The following is a 25,603-nucleotide window of genomic DNA, read 5'->3' on the forward strand; positions in this document are numbered from 1 at the left end:
TTTGGCTGGGCTGAGTTATTACTATTTATCTGTTTGTTGTTAGGTATTTATTTAGTTAGTTAAATAGCTAGTTTAGGTTTTTTTTTAAATTTTATACTTCTCTATATATGTTTATACATTCGTATAGGAGGGTGGGTTGGGGAATTTTTTTATTATTTGGGTTTAGTTTTGTACTATTTTTGTACTGTTTTGAATTGCATTGTTTTGTATTTGTTGTAATATTTAAAAATCTATTTTTTCTTAATAAAAATATATTATTTAAAAAATGCAAATATTGCCAAAATACAGGAGACTTAATTTTATATTATAAAACAAAAATACAGACGTTTGAGATCTGAAACAAACAATAATTGCTGGAGAATCTCAACAGGTGTGGCAGCATCTGTGGAGAGAAAAGCAGAGTTAACACGTTGACTCAAGATTAGGATACAGACAGACTCTATCCTCACACCTTTAATGCACTGAGTGAACTGAGATGTCACCACATTCCATAAAAGAATAAAAGGAAGGAGGTGGTTTGTCATGGGGTGAACCAGTGAAGTGTTGAGTTTGCGAAGGGCCATGTACCTTAATGTATCTTAATGACTGCCTTTATGTAGTTAAAACTCAAGCAACGCCAGGCTATAGTCCAACAGGTTTATTGGGAAGTGCTCCTTTTTGAAGCACTGCTCCTTTTTCAGGTGGTTGTGAAGCAGGACTTTAAGACACAGAATTTATAGCAAAAGATTAGTGTTATTTAAGTAAAATGATATAATTAACAAACCTAGATTGTTATTAAGTCTTTCATATTTTAGAATGGGTTACAGGTTTTGGTTCATTAATATGTAAATCCCAGAATTGCTTTTAAGTCACATTGTCAAGATGACTAAGGTTTTATAAAAAAAAAGACATCTCAGCTCAGACAATGTGCTAAAAGTGTGAGGTTAGAGTCTGTCTGTATTCCAATCTTGAGTCAGACTGGTTCTATTTCCAAAGTGGAGTTTATAAAATATTACATGGATTGACTGCCTGCAAGTTTTTAAACTTTGTCCACCCCAGTCCAACATCGGCTCCTCCATATCATAACTTTAAGTCCTGTGACACTTGAAGGCTCACAGGCCTTGAAATTATTGCATTTTTTGTAGAAAGAGTCCTTGAAATTCATGCTGATTTCTTCCAGGGCTAAGAATACCAGTTAGAATAAAAACAATGCAGTAAAATAAATAGGTTCACTTAGAATCTCTCCCAGGACAGAGTCTACCCAACGAGCAGATAATAGAAAACCATTCATCATACAGTGGGAATCATCTACACTGCAGAACCTCTTCAAGAAATAGATACATAATATGGGCTGAAATGCTTTTAGAATTGCTTTAGAATTGGTAATGTTACTCCAGAGCAGTAGTACAGTGATTATGAACTGGATCAACAATTTGTGCTGCCAATTGGCAAACGAAAGCATATAAAAGCTTGTCACCAAAACCACACCAAGTGACACATCTTGATCTCAATAAAGGACCCAATCATTAACACTGCCAGTAACTTGAGGCACAAATACAGGACAGTTGCGTAGATTAAAAAGAAGAAAAAATCAAACTGTAGAATATTTTGATATAAACCTTTAATTCTGTAACAGGAAAGTTGAACAGTTATAGTTCAAGCTATAGTAACAAAGCTTTAAACATAGAATATTTCAATACGAACATCAACGAAATGTGACTACAATGAAATAAATTAACTAATTTAGCTTCTTTCATTTACAAAATCTTTTCCGGCTTGTATTTAATAGAATTTAAATTTAAGTTATGATGTTAATTTTTAATCACCAAAACAGCTTAGCAGTATGTTTATTGACCAAGCTGTTTGAGTCCTAAAGCACTTCTATGGAATGAGGAAGTGGTAGAGACAGGTACAATTACAGTATTTACAAAGCATCTGAATTGGTACATGAATTGGAAGAGTTTAGGGGGATATCGACCAAATGTTGACAAATGGGACTAGATCAGTTTAGGATATCTGGTCTGCACAAATGAGTTAGATCGAAGGGTCTGTTAATGCGCTGTATAACTCTATGATTCTATGTCACAGCTGCTGGATTGTGTCTGTGGCAAGTGGTGAGGGAACCAATAAGAGGGAAATTCTTACTTGACGTTCTTACCAAGCTAGTTGGTCACAGATGCATTTGCCCATGACTGTATTGGTAGCAGTGACCACCAGAGTCCTTGTGAAAACAAAGACACATGTTCACAATAGTATACCTTTCACCATGTTGCTTGGCATTATCAGCATGGGGTAGACTTTGAAGAGATCCAGCAACTCAAAATTGAGCATCAGCCCAGCATATCTCCCAATTTACAATTACTAGGAAGCATGAGAAATCAACCCTGGATCAAAGAAGAGTGAAATAGGGCATTCCAAGAGCAGCACCAGGCATACCAAAAACAAGGTGTTGGCCTAGTGAAGATACAACTGAAGATTAATTGTGCGCTAAACAATGAAAGCAGTAAGTGATACAGCTAAGCAATCACATATCCAATGGATCAAATCTAAGTTCTTCAGTCTAAGCTCTTCATCTAAGTTTGCAGATGACACAAAAAAGGCGGAGTGAAAGGTAATGTTGAGGAAACAGGGAGGCTGCAAAAGCACTTGGACAGGCTAGGACAGTGGGCAAAGTGGCAGCTGGAATACAATGTGGCAAAACGTTAGGTTATATACTTTGGTGGGAAGAATAAATGTGTAGACTATTTTCTAAATGGGGAAAGACTTTGGAAATCTGAAGCTGGATTAGAGTGGTGCTGGAGAAGGACAGCAGTTCAGGCAGCATCCGAGGAGCAGGGAAATCGAAGTTTCGGGCAAAAGCCCTTCATCGGAAGCACAAGGGACTTGGGAGTTCTAGTTCAGGATTCTCTTAAGGTTAACATGCAGGTTTGTTTGGCAGTTAGAAAGGAAAATGCATTTATTTCAAGACAGATAGAATACAAGAGCAGGAATATATTACCAATGCTGTATAAGCCTCTGGTCAGACTGCAATTGGAATGTTTAGAGCAGTTTTGGGCTCCATATCTAAGGAAGGATGTGCTGGCATTGGAGGGGGTCCAAAGGTCTAAATGAACCTGGGATAAAGACATAGAGTGGAAATGGAGTGATTTTCCACTAGTAGGCGAGCCTAGGACTTAAGCATAGCCTCAAAGTGAATGGACGACCTGTTGGAACTTAGAGGAGGAGGAGATCAGCCATGATTGATTGGCAGAGCAGACTTGATGGGCCGCATGTCCTAATTTTGTTACATATTATGATCAGCTTTATTTCAAAGTAATTGTGGTGGACAATCAAACAACTCATTGGAGGAGGAATCTTCACAAATATCCCATCCTCAATAATGAGGGTGTAGAGCACAATCACTGCAAAAGCTGAAGCATTCACAGCAATCTTCATCCAGAGGTGCTGAATGGATGATCCATTTCAGTCTCCTCCAGTATTCCCAAACATCACAGATGCTAATCTTCTGCCAATTTGATTCACTCCATATGGTATCAAGAAACAGCTGGAGGTACTGGATACCACAAAGGCTATGAACCCTGACAACATTCTTGTGCTCCAGAACTCAGCAAGCCCCCAGACAAGCTGTTCCAGTACATTTACAATATTGGCACCTACCTAACAATGTGGAAAATTGCCCAGGTATGCCCTGTATACAAGAGGCAGGAAAAATCTAAGCCACTCAATTATTATCCCATCAGCCTATTCTTGATCAGTGAAGTGCCGAAAGGGTTACCAACTGTGCTATCAAGTGGCACATGAAACCAATCCACTCACTCCCCATCTCTGAAGCCAATCCAACCAGTCTGCAAACACTGGAGCCAATCCATTCCCAGTCTCATGTCACTGCCACCAATCCACTTCCAGTCCACCCATACTGCCAACAATTTGGCACTCAGTCAAGCATCAATGCCATCAATCCATGCCCAGTCTACCCTTACTGCCACCAATCCTGCACCCTGCTCAGCATCACTGAGGAAGCAATGACATCGAGGTAATGTCTCTGGATAAGTTATTCAGAACACCAGGCTTATGTTCTGAAAACATTTGTTCATGTTTCACCATTACAGTTAGTGAAATCTGAATTCAAAAACAACCTGGAATTTTTAAAAAAGCTAGCCTAATGGGGATCATCTAGCGATAGTTGACTGGCGTAAAAACCCAATTGATTCACTGAAATTCATTAGTGGGGGGGGAAATCTCCATCCCTACATAGTCTAGTCTACACGTAACTCCAGATCAACAGCAATGTGACTGATCCTTATTGGGATAGGCAATAAATGCTGGCTTAGTCATCGATGCCCACATTCCATAAACAAATAAATTTTAAAAACTGCTGCAAATCTAGCACCCAGTCTGCTGTCATTGCTGCGAATACAACACCCAGTTTACCATCTCTGCCACTAATCCAGTGTCTATCTTGCATTCAATGAAATTAGGATTTGAGCATTACAGATACACAGGGCTGGGGGGGTCCACAAATTATCTAGGCATCAGTTTCCTAGCCTTAGATCAAAAGTGAAGCTTTATAGCTCGACAGTTATCAGACAACAGGACTTGGCTTGCTGAAACCAATGCCCCTATGTGGGTAATAGTAGTTCAAAGATAACTGTTACATGTAAATGCTATTCAATCAGAGAGGACATTACTGGTTAACCTTGTTTTGTTCATACCTAGCATTCACAAATATGCAATTTCCATTAAAAGCTAAACAATGGAAACAAGGAGGAGGGAGTCTTGACCAATCAGCTGTTTAGTATGGTATCACTTCCAACAGTTTTCTTCTTGAGGTTAGCTAGGCTTTCAAATCTATAAAGTTCAGTTTGACAAAGACTAATGCTGTTGTCAACTCAGTCACTGGCAGAGCCTAGACATAGGCTATAATAATGGAGTTAAAAGCTATCATTTAGTTGTCAAACTCTAGTACAATACATATCCTATGGTTTAGGAGGCCAATAAAAATTTTACATCAGTTTTAAAACTAACAGATGCAGTCCAGCAGAAAGTAACTGGGTAAAATTTCACACAATGAAAAAGTATGCCAATAGTTTAAGGTTAAAACTCCAGATTCTAGGGCAGAATCGGAAGAAAGTTTAAGAACAATGGTGATTCTATGATCGTTTAGGTAGGGCATAAAGAGGAGATCATATGACTTGAATTTGATATTACAGAGTAATTGACTTCCATTAAAAAAAATTCCAACCCCAATTTCAATTAAAGGCAACTAACATTAAAACTGAAAGAGTGAAAAATAATAGGAATAATTGGCAAAGCTTTTGGAACATGGGATTCAGATTATGTTAAACCACAGGAACAAAGCCCAATACCTAGTAATTCCTTTTTAAAACAGCATTTGCAGTTGCTATTGCAATAACCTAGTCTAACAGACTTTATCAAACCAAAATAAAATCTATTTTCAGCTACTAATAAGAGCAAGACTATATTAAATGTCTGGAACAATCGATATTTTAATAAAACTAAATTATAAACAGAATTTTCTTGTTATAGTAATGTGACAGAAAAAAATACTCCGCAAGCATAATAAATACTAAAATTGAGCATTACAATGATCTTGGCAAAAAAGTTTCATATTATCAGTGAATCTTAACCACAAGAACAATATTTACCTGTTTTTCGGTATTACAGAGGAAAACCCTCAATTGGGCTTAAGCCCACACACCTGTGTTTTCGGGACAGGATAAGCTCAGATTAAGCTAATGTTACCAAACCTTTCTGCTGTGTCATTCAAACCACTACAGGCAATGAAGATAGGACAAGTACATTTTAACCACTTAAAAATGCAATAATTTATTACCAGAACTAAAGTTGCACAACAAAAAATGACATTTTGCCTTAAATGTAAATGCAAAGAAAATGCTAAGAGGATTTTAATTGAAATTTTTGTTTTGAAGGTAATGACTGATATAATCATAGTTACATACACAAAAAATACACTATCAATAGCATCTTCACAAGCTTTATTTTATATTTTGGATTGACTCATTCATACTTTTGCATTAACACAGTACCTACCTAAATGAGTTCTTAGAAGAAGCTATCTTGATCATAAAGGCCTTATTCATTTATTTTGCTATTTATTACTCAACCATGATTCTGTACCTTTTGAAATCTATGGACACATTATTTAAGCTATATTGAATTCCCCTCTGCGTGCACATGCAAAAACAGTTTCAATGCTCACGCTCTTTTCCTTTTACACGTACTTTTACTCTGTTTTTCAGTAATTCATGTTATAATCATAATAAAATTCCAACACATACATGATGTTCTTCATACAAATGAGGGGATCAACAGAGGTGGAATAAATTAGTGACACTGATATAATTGAAGATAACAATATTGCTATTTAATCAATAATCTATCAGTGGTACGATAAAAATAAGTCTGTTATCATTTCAATTGGAAGATCAACTCTGCTGCCCTACCACAAACACTGTGGGCTGAGATCAAATCAACACTACAAACTGATCAGGAGAAAGGATGCAGGAAACTAGCACTAGCTGGGTTACAAAAATCAATATTTTAATTATTTCCAAAACAAAATAAGAGGCATCCTGAACAACAAAAAATACTTTAAATTTGCATCAGAAAATCTCCCACTGACCCAAACTCTTTTTTACCTGGTTTGTTACACATTGAAGTCCATCATCATTAACAAGAATCCCCCAACCAACACACTGAGAAATCTACACAAGTATAGCTTCTGTTTCTACAACATCTAGTTATCAGGATGGGGCTGGATGTTTTACTGCATATTGGCAATAGAACGTAAATGATAAGACAAATACTGCTGAAAGGCTGTATATTACTAGAGAAGCACATTTTATTAAATTTATAAATAGCATGAAAATGATTGAAAATTTAAAAAAACTGACCAAATAACACATGATCTATAGTGTTTAACACAAAATGAAAAGTGCAGTAGACATTTCATTTTTCTTCTGTAAATTAAGGAGACTTGCATTTTGCAACGTATTGTCATTACTTGCCTACTCAAAGCTAATTAAAATAATGGATGTCTATAATTATGTTGCAAGTTATGGTTACTTGATTAATTTTTATCATCATAATTTAGTTCCTCCTCCTATAACAATTTTTTTGAATAAACCAATTATTCACCGATCTAACCAGAACCAGTTTTTCTGGACTCAGTACTGACCTGCGCTCATAGCCCATTTTTGATTCTTGTATAGGTAGGAACTAAGAGGCAATATCAGCCAACCAAAGCATTAATATGTGCATTCAGTGACTGTAATAAGGTCAGCCAGGTGGACTTCATAAAATATAAATTCCTTGATTGGGACTATTAATCTGATCCAATCAGGGAGCCTTGGCTGACAGATATAAACAGGAGTATCAGTGGTTCTGTTCACTCTGAGAGCTGGCTCAGTATCAAAGACTCTCCATGTGTAAATAAAGAATGATTTTGTGACAGGATATCGGTTTCTGTGGAGTTATTTCAATATGCAGCCAAATAACCCTCAAGTTTGAATCTATTTTGAAACATTGATAATGTGTCTTTGGAATCCTTATTGCTAAAAAGAAAGGAGTCCTTCTATCTACACTAACATTTACAGTAGTCGTGATCTATTGCAGTTTGAACTACTTTCTTGTGGACCAAACACTTTAATATTTCCCATTTTCGGAGACTGAAACTCACACATGTTCTTTTTCAACCGATTTCTGACTAAAATAGGGAAAAACAGGATGCAGGAAAGAAACATCAAGTGTACAGAGCTCCAATGGAACAAGCTCAATTCATGCACTGTCACCTTTTTATCATTGTCCTTTAGCAGAATTCAAGTTTGCAATCATAATAGTATAAACATCTAAAACAATCCACAAAAGTGATTATGTTAAAGTGCTAAAAAGTAAACAAAATGAATGAATGATTACCCTGAAGATCAGATAAAGCTCTTCCAGCAAAAACTGTTTTTCATTACATATGTTGTAGGAAAATCAAAAAGATCACAATTGTTGAAAAATGCCATGATATTCTATCAAAAGCACCTATTTAAATAAATAGTAGATCAAAGTCTGCGATTTTAATGCCTCAGTAAACATGCAAGCACATTTTGAAATTGAAGACTTTTTGGATGTCAGGGAAATTTGTTTTAAGAAAAACATATCAACAATTAATAAATAAATTAGTGGTAATTTTCATGTCTGAGATAAGAATGCTGGTTCAGGTCCCACTCCACTCCCTGTACACATACTCTTGACTCATACGTTAGTATGGTGCTGAGCAAATGTTCCAGCATTCAGATGACAAGTAATTAGGCTTTTTCTGTCTACTTAGACAGATGAACACCACAGCAGTGTTTGAGGATAGGCAGAGTTCCAAAGAACGCTACCAAAACCGATCACCTGCCCAGTGAACTCACTGCTTTCCGCAGGTCTTGTATTTCAAACTGGCTAGTAGATTTGACTATGCAATACTGATTGCACTTTCAAAGTAATAAATTTGTTTCAAAATGTTTTTGTGCACTAGGAATATAAGAAGTGTCATATAAAATGTATGAATTAATAATTTATTTTAGCTTCCTGCTCAGTCAATACAGTAAGATCATAAGTAAATACCGATTATTGGAATTTAACCTGGTGACAAAATTAAGTCTAGCCAGCGCTTGATTCTTTCAGTTGTTTTTAACATCACACTGATCAGTAAATAAGGAGTCAAATAGCATCATGCAATCACCTGATGAAGGAGCCTCGCTCCGAAAGCTAGTGTGCTTCCAATTAAACCTGTTGGACTATAACCTGGTGTTGTGTGATTTTTAACTTAGCATCATGCAAAGAAGCTTTCAAAGACAAATTCTCTAAATTGATCTAGATAAACTGGTAGTAACATTCTCAGTTTAAGGAAACCAGGTAATCTGAGGATGTAGTGAACTGTCTTTGTTAACAGACCAGCCTGATCAGTAAATAACAAGCCAGTACGAGAGATTATCTCTATTCAATATTGACAAAAGGCTTTTTGTTTGATTAAATTCTAAGGTATATTATATGATGCATTGTTTTTGGATTTGTAAAAGGTGTTTATTAAAATTATTATAGGCCTCTGCTTGGAGTCCTGACTTTGACAGGCAGCTGAGATGTTGGGAGAACAGTGTCAGTCCTGATTTGGTTGTAGCCTTCTGTGATTAAAGGTTAGATTAGATTAGATTAGATTACTTAGGGTGGAAACAGGCCCTTCTGTCCAACAAGTCCACACCGACGCTCTGAAGAGCAACCCACCCAGACTCATTCCTCTACATTTACCCATTCACCTAACACTACGGGCAATTTAGCAAGGTCAAATCACCTAACCTGTACATTTTTGGATTGTGGGAGGAAACCGGAGAACCCGGAGGAAACCCACGCATGGGGAGGATGTGCAAACTCCACACAGGCAGTTTCCTGAGGCAGGAATTGAACCCGGGTCTCTGGTGCTGTGAGGCAGCAGTGCTAACCACCGTGCCACCCAAAATTGGAGGTTCACAATTTTCCCTCTTGGGTTTCTATTACTGGACCACAGCAGTGACAGGTTAGTAGGCAGTCAGTTTGAAACTTACAACTGGTCGGCTCTGTGGTGTTACTATAACGTGACTAGAAAAGGGGAACTGTATCACTGTTAATTGTGGAGTTTTGAAATATGCAGATTCTTAAGGGGCTTGACAGGGTAAATGCTGAGATGGTCTTTCCCTTCACTGGGGAGTCTAGATCCAGAGGACATAGTCTCAGAATTAAGAGGTGCTAATTTAAGAATGAGATCAGGAGGAAATTCTTCTCTTCAAGAGTTAACAGTCTTTGGAACTTCTTGCCACAGAGAGCTGTGGGGGCAGAGTGCTTGTAATATATTAAAAGCTAAGATAGAAAGATTCTTAATCAGTAGGAGAATCAAAGATTGTAAGGAAATGGCAGGAAAGTGGATGTTAGGAATGTTGGATCCTATTGATTGGTGGAGGGGGCTCAAAGGGGTGAATGGCCTACTCCTGTTGCTGTTTCTTATGGTCTTATGATCATGGCTGATCCCGATCTCTCAATACACGTATTCCCATTTACCCCACATATCTCACGGCATCTTTAGCTTGTAGAAATCTATTTCTTTCTCAAATGTATTCAGTGACTTCACCTTCACTGCCTCCTGTTGTAGAGAATTCACAGGTTCACCACCGTCTGATTGAAGATATTCTCATCTCATCTAAAATGGCCTAACACACATACTGAGACCGTGACCCACCTTGTTCTGAACCACAGCTAAAAGACACATCAGCCCTGCACCCAGACTGTCCAGCCTTGTCAGAAGTTTATACATTTAAAGAAATCATCTCTTCCTCTAAACTCTAGCGAATGCAGGTCAGTCAACCCAATCTCTTTTGATATGACACAACTGCCATCAAAGGATGATGAACCTTCATGCTCTCCCTCTATGGTAAGTATACCTTTTCTCAGGTAAGGAGACCAAAACTGCACCAGATTGAGTCTCATTGAGACCCTCTACAGCTGCAGTAAGACTTTCTTGCTCTGTACTCAATCCCTCATTCAAAGAAGGCCAACATACCATTTGCCTACTTGTTTGCTGAACCTGCATGCTTGCTTTAAATGACTGGTGTGTAAGGATACCCAGGCCATTTTCTACATGAACATTTCCAAATCTATCATTATTTAAGTAATAGTCTGCCATTTGATTTGTCCTAAGTGGATAAATGCACTCTTACTGTTATTCTGCACCTACTCATTTGTCCACTCACCCAACTTGTCTAAATCATCCTGAAACCTCTACATCTGCCTCTCATTTCACATTCCCAAATAATTTGTCTCTCCAGCAAATGTAGCAAAATTACATTTCATTCCCTAATCCAAATTGTTACGATGTATTGTGAAAAGCTGGGGCCTAAGTTGTGACGTGCAATAGCCAGTTCGTCACTGCCTATCACACCGACAAATTACTTATTCCTCTGTTTCCCTTCTGCTAAACAATTCTCAATCCATGCCAGTATATTACATCCACTGTTTTGATTTTGGACAGTAATCTCTTGTGAAACCTTTTCAAAAGGTTTCTGAAAATCTGAATACAGCACATCCACGGGTACTGCATTATGTATCCCTAGTTATGTTCTCGAACACTCCAGCAGGTTTGTCAAAAGTGATTACCCTTTCAGAAATCCATATTGATTTTGTGTAATCCCATATAATTTGTTTTTTTTTAAAAGTGTCCTACTTTCACATTCTTACTAGTTCCAGTATTTTCTCCACCAATGATGTTAGGCAAACTGGACTGAAATTCCCAGTTTTGTCCCTCCCTTTTTCTTTTAAGTGGTGCAGTTATATTTGTCATCTTCCAATCAGCCAGGACTGTTCCCGAATTTACAGATTATTGGAAGATGGCAACTAACACATTCACTATTTCCATGGTCACCTCCTTTAGTACCTTGAAATATAGATTATCAGGCCCTGGGGATGTATCGGTTTTCAGTTCCACTAATTTCTCCAACATTTATTTCCAAGTGATTTTTTTTTTCAATTTTTACTTCTCAATAAATCCTAGCATTTCTGAGAAATTATTTGTACCTCTGTGAAGACAGAACTAAAATAGTTGTTTAATTGCTCTGCCATTTCCTTGTGCTCCAATATCAATTCTCCCATTTCTAACCTTTTCCTTTTTCAATACTTTCATCACATTCCTTGCAAGTTTACATTCATATTCTACTTTTTTCTTCCACCAATCTCTTAGTGTTCCTTTGCTAAATGTTAAACTGCTCCCAGTCTTTAGATTTAGTATTTTTTCTGATAACTTTATGTGACTCCTCTTTGAATCTAATACTATCCTCAATTTATTTTCTTAGCCACAGTTCAACCACTTTTTCTATTGCATTCTTTCACCCAAAAGCACAGCCAACCAGCCCTTGTACCTTCACAGTTCTCCTTTAGTTCTAGAACCCTAATTTTGGATTAGGCAACTTCACTCTCTAACTGCGTGAAGAAATCTCATGTTATGGTCACTTTTTCTTAAAGGACCTCTCAATTAGATTATTGATTAGCTTCTCATCAGTGCACTAAATCATGTCTAGGTAGGCTTGTTCCCTAGTTGGCTTTTCAATTTACCGATCTATAAAAAACATCTAGCACACATTCCAGGAATTCATCTGGCATACTAAAATTATTAACGTGGTTCGTCCTGTCTATATGTAGATCTAAGTCATGATTACTGTAGCATGCATCTCTGATTTCCTACTTAACAGTGCCTCCTATCTTACCACTAATGTTTGGAGGCCTACGGAAAACTCTCACCAATGTTTTCTGCCCTTTTTTCAAAAAGTAATTCATGGGATATGGGTGTCATTGGCAAGGCCTAAAGGACATTAGTGAACCAGATAGCTTTCTTCTGACAATTGACAATGGTTTCATGGTCATCATTCGACTCCTAATTCCAGATATTTATTGAAGTCAAATTCCACCCCCTGGCATAGCAAGATTCGAACCTGGGTCCTTAAGATATGACCAGGGTCTCTGGATTAATAGTGTAGCGATAATACCAGTAGGTCATCACCTCTCCTTGTTGCTTCTTAGCTCCACCCAGAGTGATTCTACAACTAGATTGATTAGATTAGATTACTTACAGTGTGGAAACAGGCCCTTCGGCCCAACAAGTCCACACCGCCCCGCCGAAGCGCAACCCACCCATGCCCCTACATTTACCCCTTACCTAACACTACGGGCAATTTAGCATGGCCAATTCACCTGACCTGCACATCTTTGGACTGTGGGAGGAAACAGGAGCACCCGGAGGAAACCCACGCAGACATGGGGAGAACATGCAAACTCCACGCAGTCAATCGCCTGTGGCGGGAATTGAACCCGGGTCTCTGGTGCTGCGAGGTAGCAGTGCTAACTGCTGTGCCACCATGCCGCCCATTGCTTGTACCAATATCCTTTCTCACTATTGCATTGATTGAATCTTTCACAAATAATATCACCCACTTTCTTTTCTGTTTTGCCTGTCTTTCTAAAGATTGAAAATCTTCAGATAATCAGTTCCTAGCCTTGGTCACCTTGCAGCCATTCCCTGTAATCACAATCATATTGTACCCATTTACAATTATTTGTGCTACTAATTCATCCAACATATTGTGAATGCTCCTTGCATTCATAAATTCTATCTTTAGACTTGTCTTTGACATTTTTACATATTTTCTATGGCCTTATTTGTTGCTACCTCTGGTTTCTCCATCTTCCACTTTCGCCTTCCACTTTTCTACCTTTCATTTCTATCTTTGCTTGCCTCGCTCGTCTTCCCATTCAGGTTCCTGTTTCCCTGCCTCTTTAGTTTACAGCTTCCTCCATAGTACTAGCAAATTCTGGGATGCAAACTCTCCAGCTTGTCAGATCCCATCTTCTTCAGAATTGGTCCCAATGCCTCAACAATCCCTCCTTGCTACACCATTGCTGCAGCCATGCATTCAACTGGTCTATTCTCCTATTCCTAATCTTACTAGCACACAGCACTGGGGACAACCCTGAGATTGCTCCTTTGAGATGCTGCTTTTTAATGTTAACACTTAGCTAGGTATTGGTGAAAAAACACACTTTGATAAAGCATGTACACATCTCATTGGGCTTCATCTTGTGCTCAGACTCATCTGTAAAATGGAACTGACAAATATTCTTTTTCTTGATATCCTAGCTGAGATACCTGCCAGGGAGTTCTCTTCTATTGTCTACTGCAAGCTTAACTTCACTGGTCAACACATGCATTGGGATTTCTGTAGTTACACACACTATAAGATTAACCTGATCAGAAACCTTGTTATTAGAGCCAAGCCATTTGTTCATTGCATTAGCTTGATGCTGGAATTGATTCCATCAAATTCATCTTGTGGGATAATGGCTACCTTAAACACTTTCTTCTTTGCTGTATATCTCACAAGCTCATGAAAGGGATCAAGGTCATCATTTTTAATCCTGAGAAATGCCCAGTCTCCTTAGATTAATCTGAGTAAGGTATTTTAGACGTGTGAGCAAGGTGAACGTAGCTGTTTGACTCAGTTACTATTCTGTAGCAACATGAGTGGTGTTCACCATTAAGAGGATGTCACTGTCAAGCCAGAAAGACATTCTGCCAAATGCAAATGAGTCACGAGGTATTTGAATTTCAGTGCTAGCATGATGCTGGTATGTAGGCTTTGACTGGCTGATTGCATCAAATAGTATATTCCATTAGCTGTTTGCAACAAGCAAGATAGAACCATACCCAACAGCCTGTGTTTGCAAGACTCAAGACAGTGTCAAATATTGGATGTGATTCCATGATTAAACAACATTTTCTCAAAAATCCAAAGTGTGTGAAGAATTTCACTGACAACCAATTCAATCAGTCAGGTTTGCAGTGTGGTGTACTTGCACACATCTGAAGCTACGTATATTAACATGAAGGTCCCTGTCCTTTGCAGATTGAAAGAACATGTACAAACGGTGAGTCTGTTCCAACCCAACAAAAATAGGTGACAGCCATTCTCTGACTTACTTCACAGAGCAATACCTTGATCAGATAGAATCAACCTGCCTTGTTTCAAATTTAAACAAAACTTGGTAGTTTATGATCAATCATTGTCTAACTGGTGCATTCTCCATGGAAATGCCTTAACCAGTTATGAGTCCACATGCTGACCAATCAGCACTTATTTCTCAAAATGAATAAATGTTGGTTTCCCATGATATTGGTATTTCGTGCATATTGCCCTGATATGTGCAAGAAGACAGTTTTGACAAAATATGTATTATTTCCAGCAATACTCAAGGTCAGTATTACCAAACTTACTTAAGCTTAGGGGAGTTCAGGATGTCTTTACTGAGCTAACAGACTCCCTGTCCAGTTCAGGCAGCATAGCAGGATCCCCTTCCATTTCAACAGCATAGGAAGAAACTCAATCTAATAAAGTACCATCATCCTCAAACATTCACTCATTCTCTCTCCCTAGATGCTGCCAGATCCACAGAGCATTTTTCTATTTTCAGGATAGATAAAACTGGTCCCTTCTTCAGCAGAAAAATTCTCTATTTCCCACCGATTTGAAATCCTACTGTCTCACAGAAGATGTGGCAGTTATCAAATTTGGGGGCATAGGATCCCATGTACACATGCATTCAGTTTCTTCTTTTTCAGTGGCTTAACCAATAATCCTTAAGGAATCATTGCAGTATTTACAAAATAGGGTCAAAGAGTCATCGAGCTGTACAGCATGAAACAGATCTTTCGGTCTAACTCATCCATGCCAACCAGATATCCTAAATTAATCTAGTCCTATTTGTCAGCATTTGGCTCATCCCTTCATATTCATATACGCATTTAGATGCTTTTTAAATGTTGTAATTGTACCAGCCTCCACCACCTCCTCTGGAGAATCATTCCATACATGCACCATCCTCTGCATGAAAAAGTTGCCCTATAGGTCCCTTTTAAATCTTCCCCCCCCTCATCTTAAACCTATGCCCTCTAGTTTTGGACTGAGAGAGAGAGCTTTGCACTTATACAGTCCTTTTCACAACAACTGGATATTTCAAAACAACTTACAGTCAATGACAGAGGGTACATTTTAATACTTTGTTTCTATGGAGATAAAGCTGACAGGAGCTGACCTATCAGTCAAAGTCCACTCTCCCCACCTTAGCTCAATCCAACTAGATGTACCTGTAGACCGGTTCAGCATAGAAGCTAGACAATTGACCAGCTAGGCCAGGATACTTTGTGGGCAGCACGGTGGCACAGTGGTTAGCACTGCTGCCTCACAGCACCAGAGACCCGGGTTCAATTCCCGTCTCAGGCGACTGACTGTGTGGAGTTTGCACATTCTCCCCGTGTCTGCGTGGGTTTCCTCTGGGTGCTCCGGTTTCCTCCCACAGTCCAAAAATATGCAGGTTAGGTGAATTGGCCATGCTAAATTGCCCATAGTGTTAGGTGAAGGGGTAAATGTAGGGGAATGGGTCTGGGGGTGTTGTGCTTCGGAGGGTCGGTTTGGACTTGTTGGGCCGAAGGACCTGTTTCCACACTGTAAGTAATCTAATCTAATCTACTTCATTATATGCTTGAGAAGAAATCTGAGGCCACATTTTCAGTGAGTCTCAGGCCAATATCTTCGGATACATGTTCTAATCGTGGCATTTGTCATTTAATTTCAGAGTCTCTACTACTCACACTTTAAGACTTTCTGTTCATCAGCTGCTTGATTCAAACTGTCGCTAAAGAAAATCTGTAAGTATGCATTATGATAATGTCACTCAATTAATAATCCAAAGAACCACACTAATACTATGGGAAATGTGGCCTCAAATCCACCAAAGAAGCTGCTGAAACTTAAATAAATCTGGTACAAAACAAAGAACTGCAGAAGCTGAAGATCTGAAATAAAAACAGATACCACTGGAGAAACTCAGCAATCTGGCAGCATCTGTGGATAAAAGGCAGAGATAAAGTTTTGAGTCCAGTGACACTTCTGAAGGCACAATGAGTTCCTCCAGCAATTTCTGTTTTGTTTCAAATAAATCTGGAATTGAAAACTAGTCTCAGTGATGATAATCATGAAGGTATCATTGATTGTTATAAAAACCCTTCTAGTTCATTAATTAGATTAGATTAGATTCCTTACAGTGTGGAAACAGGTCCTTTGGCCCAACAAGTCCACACCGACCCTCCGAAGAGTAACCCACCCAGTCCCAATTCCCTCTGATTAATGCACCTAACACTATGGGCACTTTAGCATGGCCAATTCACCTAACTTGCACATCTTTGGATTGTGGGAGGAAACCGGAGCACCGGGAGGAAACCCACGCAGACACAGGGAGAATGTGCAAACTCCACACACAGTCACCCAAGGCTGGAATTGAACCTAGGACCTTTGTGCTGAGAAGCAGCAGTGCTAACCACTGAGCCACCATGGCGCCAAAAACATCCTTTAGGGAGGGAAATCGACTGTCCTCACCTGGTCTGGCCAACATGTGATGACAGACCCAGAGCAAGGTGGTCAACTCTTAACCGCCCTCTGAGTAAGCCATTCAATTCGAGGGCAATTAGCATGGGGTAATAACTTCTGACTTTGTTATGTTGCCACATTCCCTAAAAGAATTAAGGGCCTTACTACATCTGCATGAGGTACAGGCGATTAGATTAGATTAGATTCACTACAGTAAGGAAACAGCTCTTTGGCCCAACAAATCCACACCGATCCTCCGAAGAGTAACTCACCAAGATCCATTTCCCTTACCCTATACTTAGCCCTGATTAATGCACCTGATTTAGCATTGCCAATTCACCTAACCTGTACATCTTTGGATGAGACCACATCTGGACTACTGTGAGCAGTTTTAGCCCCCTTATTTAAAGGAAATATATCATTTCAGTGGAGGCAGTTCAGAAAAGGTTTGCTACAATAATCCCCAGTATGGAATCGGGAAATCAAGGATTCTAGGTGAAAGGCAGGAAAGTGGACAGATCAGCCTTGATTCTACTGAATGGCAGAGCAGGCTTGAGATGTCAAATGACCTACTCCTCTCCCTGTTTCTTGGGGTCTTATGATCTCTACTGTTTTCCTGTGTCCCATTCAAATTTCAATTTTAATTCTTCTCCTCTGGTCCTATTCATTCTCATCTAGTCCTTTTCCATTTGCGATGTATGGATGGCTTTTCTGCTCCACTACAAAGAAGCAGAAGAGAAAATCAGAAAGCAATAACAAAAGTGAGAAACAGGGAAAGACGGTCAGAATTAGAAGAGCACAGGCAGGTAAAAGAAAGACTTACTAAGAACAACACCATGAGTTATTTATTCATTTATTAGCTGCTTAAGAATATTCACAACAGATTCTGAATCATCTCTTGATAATTTTCTTATGTTGCATAAATCAAACTAGTCACCTCAAGGCTGGCTGAAGCTTTTGTGGACAGTTATTAATGATGCATGCCTATTCTTCACACCACATCAAAAGTGCTTGCCCCCTCCGTTACTTTGTACGATGTGCTCTTTTCTTTAATGCACTTAGTATTTTTAAATGGTTGTTTCGATCTTCCTTGTCACTTCAGACACATTAACAGCACTGCCTCCAGGCTGTGTGGCATCAAAAAAATTTCCACACTCATAGTCAGTTGCTCTCTCTATTGTTGAAAATGGCTGTTATAATCCTGTTTACCTTTATTCATGCAAAGGTCATGAATTCAACAAATGGAGTAAACTCTGAAAACAGTACTGAAAACAGTACTGAACACAACTGAAACAGGACTACATTCACAGAGCTCATTGATCAGTGAAACTTCAGAACCACTTGATGCATTTTGAAGGACTAAAACAGGAAGTTCAGTGAGATCTAGTACACTGGTCTGTACAAAGCAGCAGTAAGCGTAAGATCAGGTTTTCTTATGAACTGCATTACAAATGTGCCAATACTCTCAAATTGTGAGACATCAGGCTCAATCAATCTAAGCGTTTATAAACTATACAATAAACTAGAATATTTTCTGAATCAGCAATGTTATAAATTCCAAGGCAACAGTACAGATGCTCCAGTCAATCTGGTGACACTATCAGACAAACATTGACTAGTAATCTCCCTAGACTATTTGGCTTAGCTATCTATTGAGCCACTAAGCTAAATGGGGCGAGTCACCTGTACCCAAATAAATTGGAAAATTGTTTGGCATCTACAAAATGACAAAGGACACGTGAGGCAGATTCCAATAAAAAGTAGTTCTTTTTGGTTAATTAGTACTTTTTAAAAGGGAGCCAAGATCATTAGTTGTTGGAGATGTTGAGATTAATACATACTTGCATCATTCTTTTAGTTTCTACAGGAGCAAAAGTAGCAACTTAATGTTCATTAAAGTTGGAATCAAACACTGATAGTAATAGGACAAAGAGATGCTAGATGGAATGTAAGTGTCAGGTCTTCTCCTCACATTGAACTTGGTATTCTTCTGATCATTTGATATAAGACACTTTCTACCCAAACCGTCAAAAAGTTAAAGATGTTGACCATTTTAAACCATTATTTCTAACCATAGTTACATTCCAACTTTGACATTCCCTTAATCAGCAGCTCTCTATTTGCACTCATGCAGCACAAAAATGGACACTTTACCAATGTAGTCTCAGCTAATGTTTGATACATAGACATTCTCTGTAAAAACCTAAATACAGATTGCAATTTGGAATTTAATGTGGATTTCATTGTCTACTATTTGAGTCTCAAAATCACTATAATTTAAGAGTCAAATCTTTAGTAATAGGTTCTTAACTTAAACTTTCTACCTAGACAAAGCAGTTAAAAATTAAATGTAAAATACTGTGCTCAAGTAAATACACAATTAATAAATTACTTTTGAATACAATCAAAATCATGTTTGAATGGTTTGATTGATGTGTATGATTTTACCTTCAATCAGCTCATGGAAATGCATCTTGTCCAGTGGAACTACATCACAAGTTATTTTAATGCTCTCAGGGGAGAATGGAAGAGAATACAGGCTAAGTTTTCTTTTCGATCCATTTGTCAGATATGGGAACTATAGTCAAGACCACAACTGCCCATTCTCAATTGCCCTCAAAAGAATGTTGAAGAGGTTGACAACTGATGATTAACCACACTGCTGAAGAACAGGACTTGCACGATGGGTGCCAGACTGGGTGAGGATAACAGATTTCCTCCCCAAATGACATTAATAAATTTCCATCCATTAGTTACTCAGTTACCATTATGGACAGCAGCTTTTTATTCATTTCTATTCACTTAATGAACTGAATTTAAATTATTTTGTTACTATGATGAGATGTGAAGTAGTGTTTCCACCTAATCAGTCCAGGTCTCTAATTAGTCCAGTAACAAAAACCATGATGGGAGAGCTCCTGAACTAACATCCAGTAACCCCACAACTTAACAGCTTTTGGGAGACACTGGCCCAGTAGCAATGTCACTGAAGGAGTAATCTAACAGTCCAGATTAATGGCCTGGGGGAATACACGTTCAAATATTACTGTGCTGATGGAATTTAAATTCAATTCGTAAAGCCTGGGATTAAAAGCTGGCCTCAGTAATTACAGCCATGAAACTATAACCGATTGTTGTAAAAATAATCCCATCAGATTCACTAACGTACTTTTGGAAGGGAAATCTATTGTGCTTATCCAGTCTGGCCTGTATTTGACTCCACAGCCGAAACAGTGTGGTGGACTCTTATTTCCCTCTGAAAAGGCTGAACAAGCCATTTAGACCAATGGCAATCAGGGATGGGTAACAAATACTGACCTTATCAGCAATGTCCATATCTCAATTTTAAAAAAAACTTTATAGGCATACTACAACCTTGTGATCAGTAGCATATTCTCATTTGAAGATTAGTTACTTGGGTAAAAGATTCAAGGACAATCATCACTTTCTTATAGTCAAATTGTACACACTGTTTAATTCGAATATTCTCAACTTACTGTTCTTATTTCTAAGAGGAAGGCAATAAGAAGAACAGATAACTTCCTTCCCTTTGCCACCCCTCATGCCACATACTCTAAATAAGCAAGAAACAGGTGCATTAGATTTGACAGTGCTGCCCACGTATTGACAGTTAATACATTTCTCAATGCCTGAAATATTGAAATTTAGTAAAGCACTGTTGCTGACATTCAGATTCTGGAAATTACAGAATTAACTATATTCTGTCCATTAAAGTTCTATATTAAGCTGTAAATTGTTTGATAGTTGTAGAACCTTTCGTGAAAATCTATCAATCCATTTTGAACATCATACATCAACATTACAGATCAACTGATTAACAATATTAGTATTTGTAAGTTTTACTAATACAAAGCAAAAACTGAACAAAATATGAAATTCAAGTAGTCTACTTCACCAAAAAGTAAAATGCCCTGGGACAATTTCAAAACTTTTGACAAATTTTGGGGTTCAGACAATCTGTGAAACACATGGACTTCAATGAAAAGCTCAGGTCAGTATCTGAAATCCCCTTTATAATTGCAATATAATTTCAAACAAAACTTACAAGTTGGCCAATGTTTTCATGATTCTTTCTGCAGTAATAGGAGCATCATTAGCACTACATTTGTGAAACGATTAAAGGCACTGTTTGCAGAATTCTGAGGAAGACTTTTTCATAATAAATGCCAGAAACATTGATACTGTGACTCATCTGAGCAAACATTCTGTTTTGGATACCTTACCTCTTGACTTTTCTTATTATACTTATCAGAAGTTGTTAGAAATAACTAAATTTGCAAAACATTTAAAGCTAAATTATCCACTACCCTTACTATCTAAAAGTTTGCCACATTATAGAACCTTAAAAGCTCAAAACTTGAAAACAAAAGTGAACTGACAATTATAATGAATCTACTGCTAAACCATACCTTTGGTGATGAGGATATATCGATCACAGTAGCTGGTTTGACGTACACCTTTACAGTTTCTGTCTTTGGTGTGGATGTATTGTCAGGTGCTGGAGGTGATGGTGCTTTCCTCTTTGTCTTTTTTTCTGTCTCGGCCTGTTGTACTGAAGCTGTCACTAATGAGGTTTGATACCTTGTAGAATGTACAGCCTTCGGCTCGTAGAATGGATTAGATCTAATTAAAACAGAAAAATATTCCTTTGACAACTTTCTTCCGTAAAATATATTTTCTTCTCATTCCAGAAATCATGTACAGTATTTTTGTTGCATCTTATAACCTTTAAACTGTGGAATAAATAAAAAATTCAGGCCACATTCGCTGTGACAAGCTTTTCATGGTTCAAAGATCATCTTGTTCGGTACTTCTTACTAAACATTTAAATAAATGTTAACTCTTATCTTAAGGTCCACATTCAGATATTAAGTGGCTTCCTGTCACTGTTCAGAATATGTCATTTGCATAGACTGTTTCCGTTAAAAAATATAAAATCTGCTTTAATGTTAATTTTAAATAATATTTCTAACCATACCAAAAAAGTGAAAATAAATGTTACTGGTTTTAATACAACCACTTGCATAGCTTTGAAACCAGTTTTAGTTTAGCTCAGAAAATGACAGTCATTAAACAATGTCAAACATGCGCTTATTTGTTCATTTTCTTTCTGCACCTTTACAAAAGTAGTTAGAGAGAAAAAATTAGGCAATTAAAAATAAGCATTAATTTATAGTTTTATCATCAGCCAGATATAAAAACAACAACCAATTTAACCTAACATTAAACTTCTTAGATTGATATAAAGCTCTTTGTGGAAACAAATTTCATCATGGACTAGGTTTCAGTTTTTTTAAGGCAACTTTCCATTCACTATCAATAGGAAAGCAAGATGATCCTGTCGGTATAAAAAACACAATTGGTCAATTAGCCTGCTCTTGTGTCTTATACTTGATCGACCTCTATTTTGCTGTGGTAAACCATTTGACAAGGAAACAAACAACTAGGCACTTTCAGTGCACATCACATGTCAGTCTTGAAGCTTGCCTTCCAGATCCATCTGTCATTCATGAACTTCCAATAAGACGAAGATACTCGAATGAAAGATGAGGATGACAGGACCAAATTTAACCTGCTGACAGAAGGGGTCTCTGAGGAATATTCCAGTCATCGCTAGTTTAAAACTTTAGAAGTAAAAGGGTAAAGGTATTAAAAGTATTACTGACTCAAAACGACTGTTGAGTTTTGGAAACACAATTTGAATTTAGAATTGTAACACTATTAGTTTCTAATTAATTTCATTGGTTAACACCAAATATAAAGCAATAAAGACAATGGTTAGAAAGTAAGGCATTAAAATAAATGCCATAAGCAACAAACCATGTAACTTGTGGTCTTGCATGCATCAGTCAGAGGTTGTACTGATGCAAATAGATTGTAGAGTTTCAGAAAACATCAACACTTGGCAGCATTTTTAGGCCACATACCACTGACTCAAACTAACACTTTAAAAGGTTCAAATGACTGTCCTCCAGGCGGGGGAGTTTGGAGAGAATCTAACTCAATCTTCCTAAGCACTTAAAAAACATCCAAATTCTTATCTCAGACCTACTACTTACAATCCACAGGTTTGCTTGATCCATTCCAAGCCTCTGAATTTCTGCTTCCTTTCTCCTAACATCTTCAATACTGATGATATCTTACACTATAAGCTAAGGTCCCACAACTACATTCCTCAGTGGTAAAAAAAAGACAGTGAAATTACAAAAAATAAACCAGTTATAATTTAAAAACAAATGAATTGGAACGTGGAAGATGAGAAAAGACAAATGTTTTCATTAATGCTTACATAATCCTGCAAAGGTTCCTCCTTATAAACTTAAGCTGCCATTATTAAAATGATCTCCACTAATTTCACCCTTGAATGTCGGCAAATTCTTGGGAAACTACATTCTCCCACTAAGCAGGCATAGCTCTATTAGCAATAACTATATTTTTAAAAAATTCATTCATGGGATGCTGTCATAGCTGGCCAGGTCAGCATTTATTACCCACCTCTGTGTTTCCAGAGTCACTTGTAGGCATGGACGGAAATTTCCTTCCCTAACGGACATTTGTAAATGAGATGGTCTTTTTTTCAATAATTGACAACGATTTCATGTTCATTATTTGACTCAACTTCAAACTTTTATTGAATTAAAATTTCAAGTCATACAGCATGGAAGCAGACTCTTCGTTCCAACTAGTTCACACCAACCATGTTCTCAAACTAAACTAGTCCCACTCGCCTGCATTTGGCCCATATCCCTCCAAACCTTCTCTATTCATGTACTTATGCAAAATGTCTTTTAAATGTTGCAAACTGTACCTGCCTCCACCACTTCTATGGCAGTTCATTCTACACACAAACCAAACTTGTGTTATTTTAAAAAGAAAGTTGCCCCTCATGTCCTTTTTAAAACTTTTGCCTCTCACCTTTAAAAATACGCCCCCTTGTTTTGAACTCTCCCACCCTAGAGAAAAGATCTGCCATTCCCCTTAGCAATGTCCCTCATGACCTTATAAACCCCGATAAGGTCACCCCTCAGCCTCTGAAGCTCCAGTGGAAAAGGTCCCAGCCTATCCAGCCTCTCCTTACAACTTAAACCCTCCATTCCCAGCAACATCCTGGCAAATCTTTTCTGATCCCTCTCCAACTTAATAATACCCTTCCTATGGCAGGGTGACACATTACTCCATAAGAGGCCTCCAAATGTCCTTTACAATCTCAACATGACATCCCAACTCCTATACTCAAAGGGCTGAACAATGAAGGCAAGTGTGCCAAATGCCTTAACCACCCTGTTTACCTGTGTCGTAAATCTCAAAGAATCATGTACCTGAACCCCTAAGGTTCTCTGTTATATAATACGACCCAGGGCCCTACGATTAATTGTACAAGTACTGCCCTTATGTTTTACAAAATGCAATACCTCGCACTTAACCAAATTAAACTCCATCTGCCACTCCTCAGCGCATTGACCTGATTGATCAAGATGTCTTTGTAATCTTAGATAGCCTTCTTCACTGTTCACTATGCTACCAATTTGATTCAAACCCAGGTCCTCAGAACATTACCTGGGTCTCTGAATTAATAATCTAGCAATAATCTCACTTGGCCATTACATCCACTGCAATTTGCAATTCCTACATTTCAAATGTCAGAATTCAACTGAAGAAATGATCTGTCCAAAAGCTGCAAAACACTGCTCAGTAAGAAAGGAGAATTTTTAAAGATTTTAAAAGACTAAGATCTAAACTTGGTACACAATTGTTCCAAGCCTGACAACCTAAACCCACCACATTCTCAGTGCTTTTCTCAGAAGCTGTTCAATACATTTCTGGAAGAATTTAATTAATTATGTTGACATAGTAAATGCAATGCTTCACAAAATGGAAAAGATGTTCCCAAGGACCGAACCAAATTAGCCATTCACCTGGTCCCACCTGAGCTGAAGAAAAATCTGACCAGTTCGGACACGGGGTGAAATGTAAATAAATAAATAGACATCTTTTATGGTCTAAGCTGCAGTATTTATTCATGCAACCGTCTCCTTTGATGCATTTTATAGAAGAAACGTACTGGAAACTTAATTGACTAAACTAAAGTGCATGAAATTGGATGCTCTGACTATATGATTTTTAATACCTATTAAACTCAGCTTACATAGGTGAACAAACAGGTAATGATCTCTTTCAGCATCATTGAAGGTTTAAGTGTATCCATCGGATAGCACCCGTAAGTTTTTAAGATATTAGCCTGTATGCTATTAGGTATACAAAACAAATTCAAATCAGATATTGGAATATTTTAATAACATACTCATCTAATTCCTCCTCCTCTGTTTTTGTTGTATCAGCATAGAGGTACTTGCTCATGTCCACAGGTTTGACATTCTGCCTCTTCATTGGTTTAGGTGGTTCTATTGCTTCTATCCTATTTTCAATAATCCTGTCAGGTTGAGGATCATATACATCAAAGGGATTGAGAGAATTCTCATACTGTTCATTAAAAGGATTGTTAGGATCATTATCGTAGAAGGATTCTTCTGGTCTTGCGGCTGACATTGTTCCAATATTTCTCTCTGCAAACAAAGTTATGAGAGATTTACATT

General features: G+C 37.9%; 1 protein-coding gene across 4 annotated transcripts in view; it reads right to left on the minus strand.

Moving 5' to 3' along the window:
* The window catches only part of ehbp1 (EH domain binding protein 1), a 386,143-nt gene that overhangs the window by 216,273 nt on the left and 144,267 nt on the right, over positions 1-25,603 (minus strand). For all 4 annotated transcript variants that reach the window (XM_043696731.1, XM_043696730.1, XM_043696729.1 and 1 more), the window contains 2 exons: positions 25,312-25,573; positions 21,419-21,632 (listed from right to left, as the gene is read on the minus strand). In XM_043696731.1, coding sequence (XP_043552666.1) covers positions 21,419-21,632; positions 25,312-25,573 — 476 coding nt within the window. The remainder of the gene's footprint in view (positions 1-21,418; positions 21,633-25,311; positions 25,574-25,603) is intronic.

Source organism: Chiloscyllium plagiosum, chromosome 9 (assembly GCF_004010195.1).
Source record: "Chiloscyllium plagiosum isolate BGI_BamShark_2017 chromosome 9, ASM401019v2, whole genome shotgun sequence".
NCBI classification, from domain to species: domain Eukaryota; kingdom Metazoa; phylum Chordata; class Chondrichthyes; order Orectolobiformes; family Hemiscylliidae; genus Chiloscyllium; species Chiloscyllium plagiosum.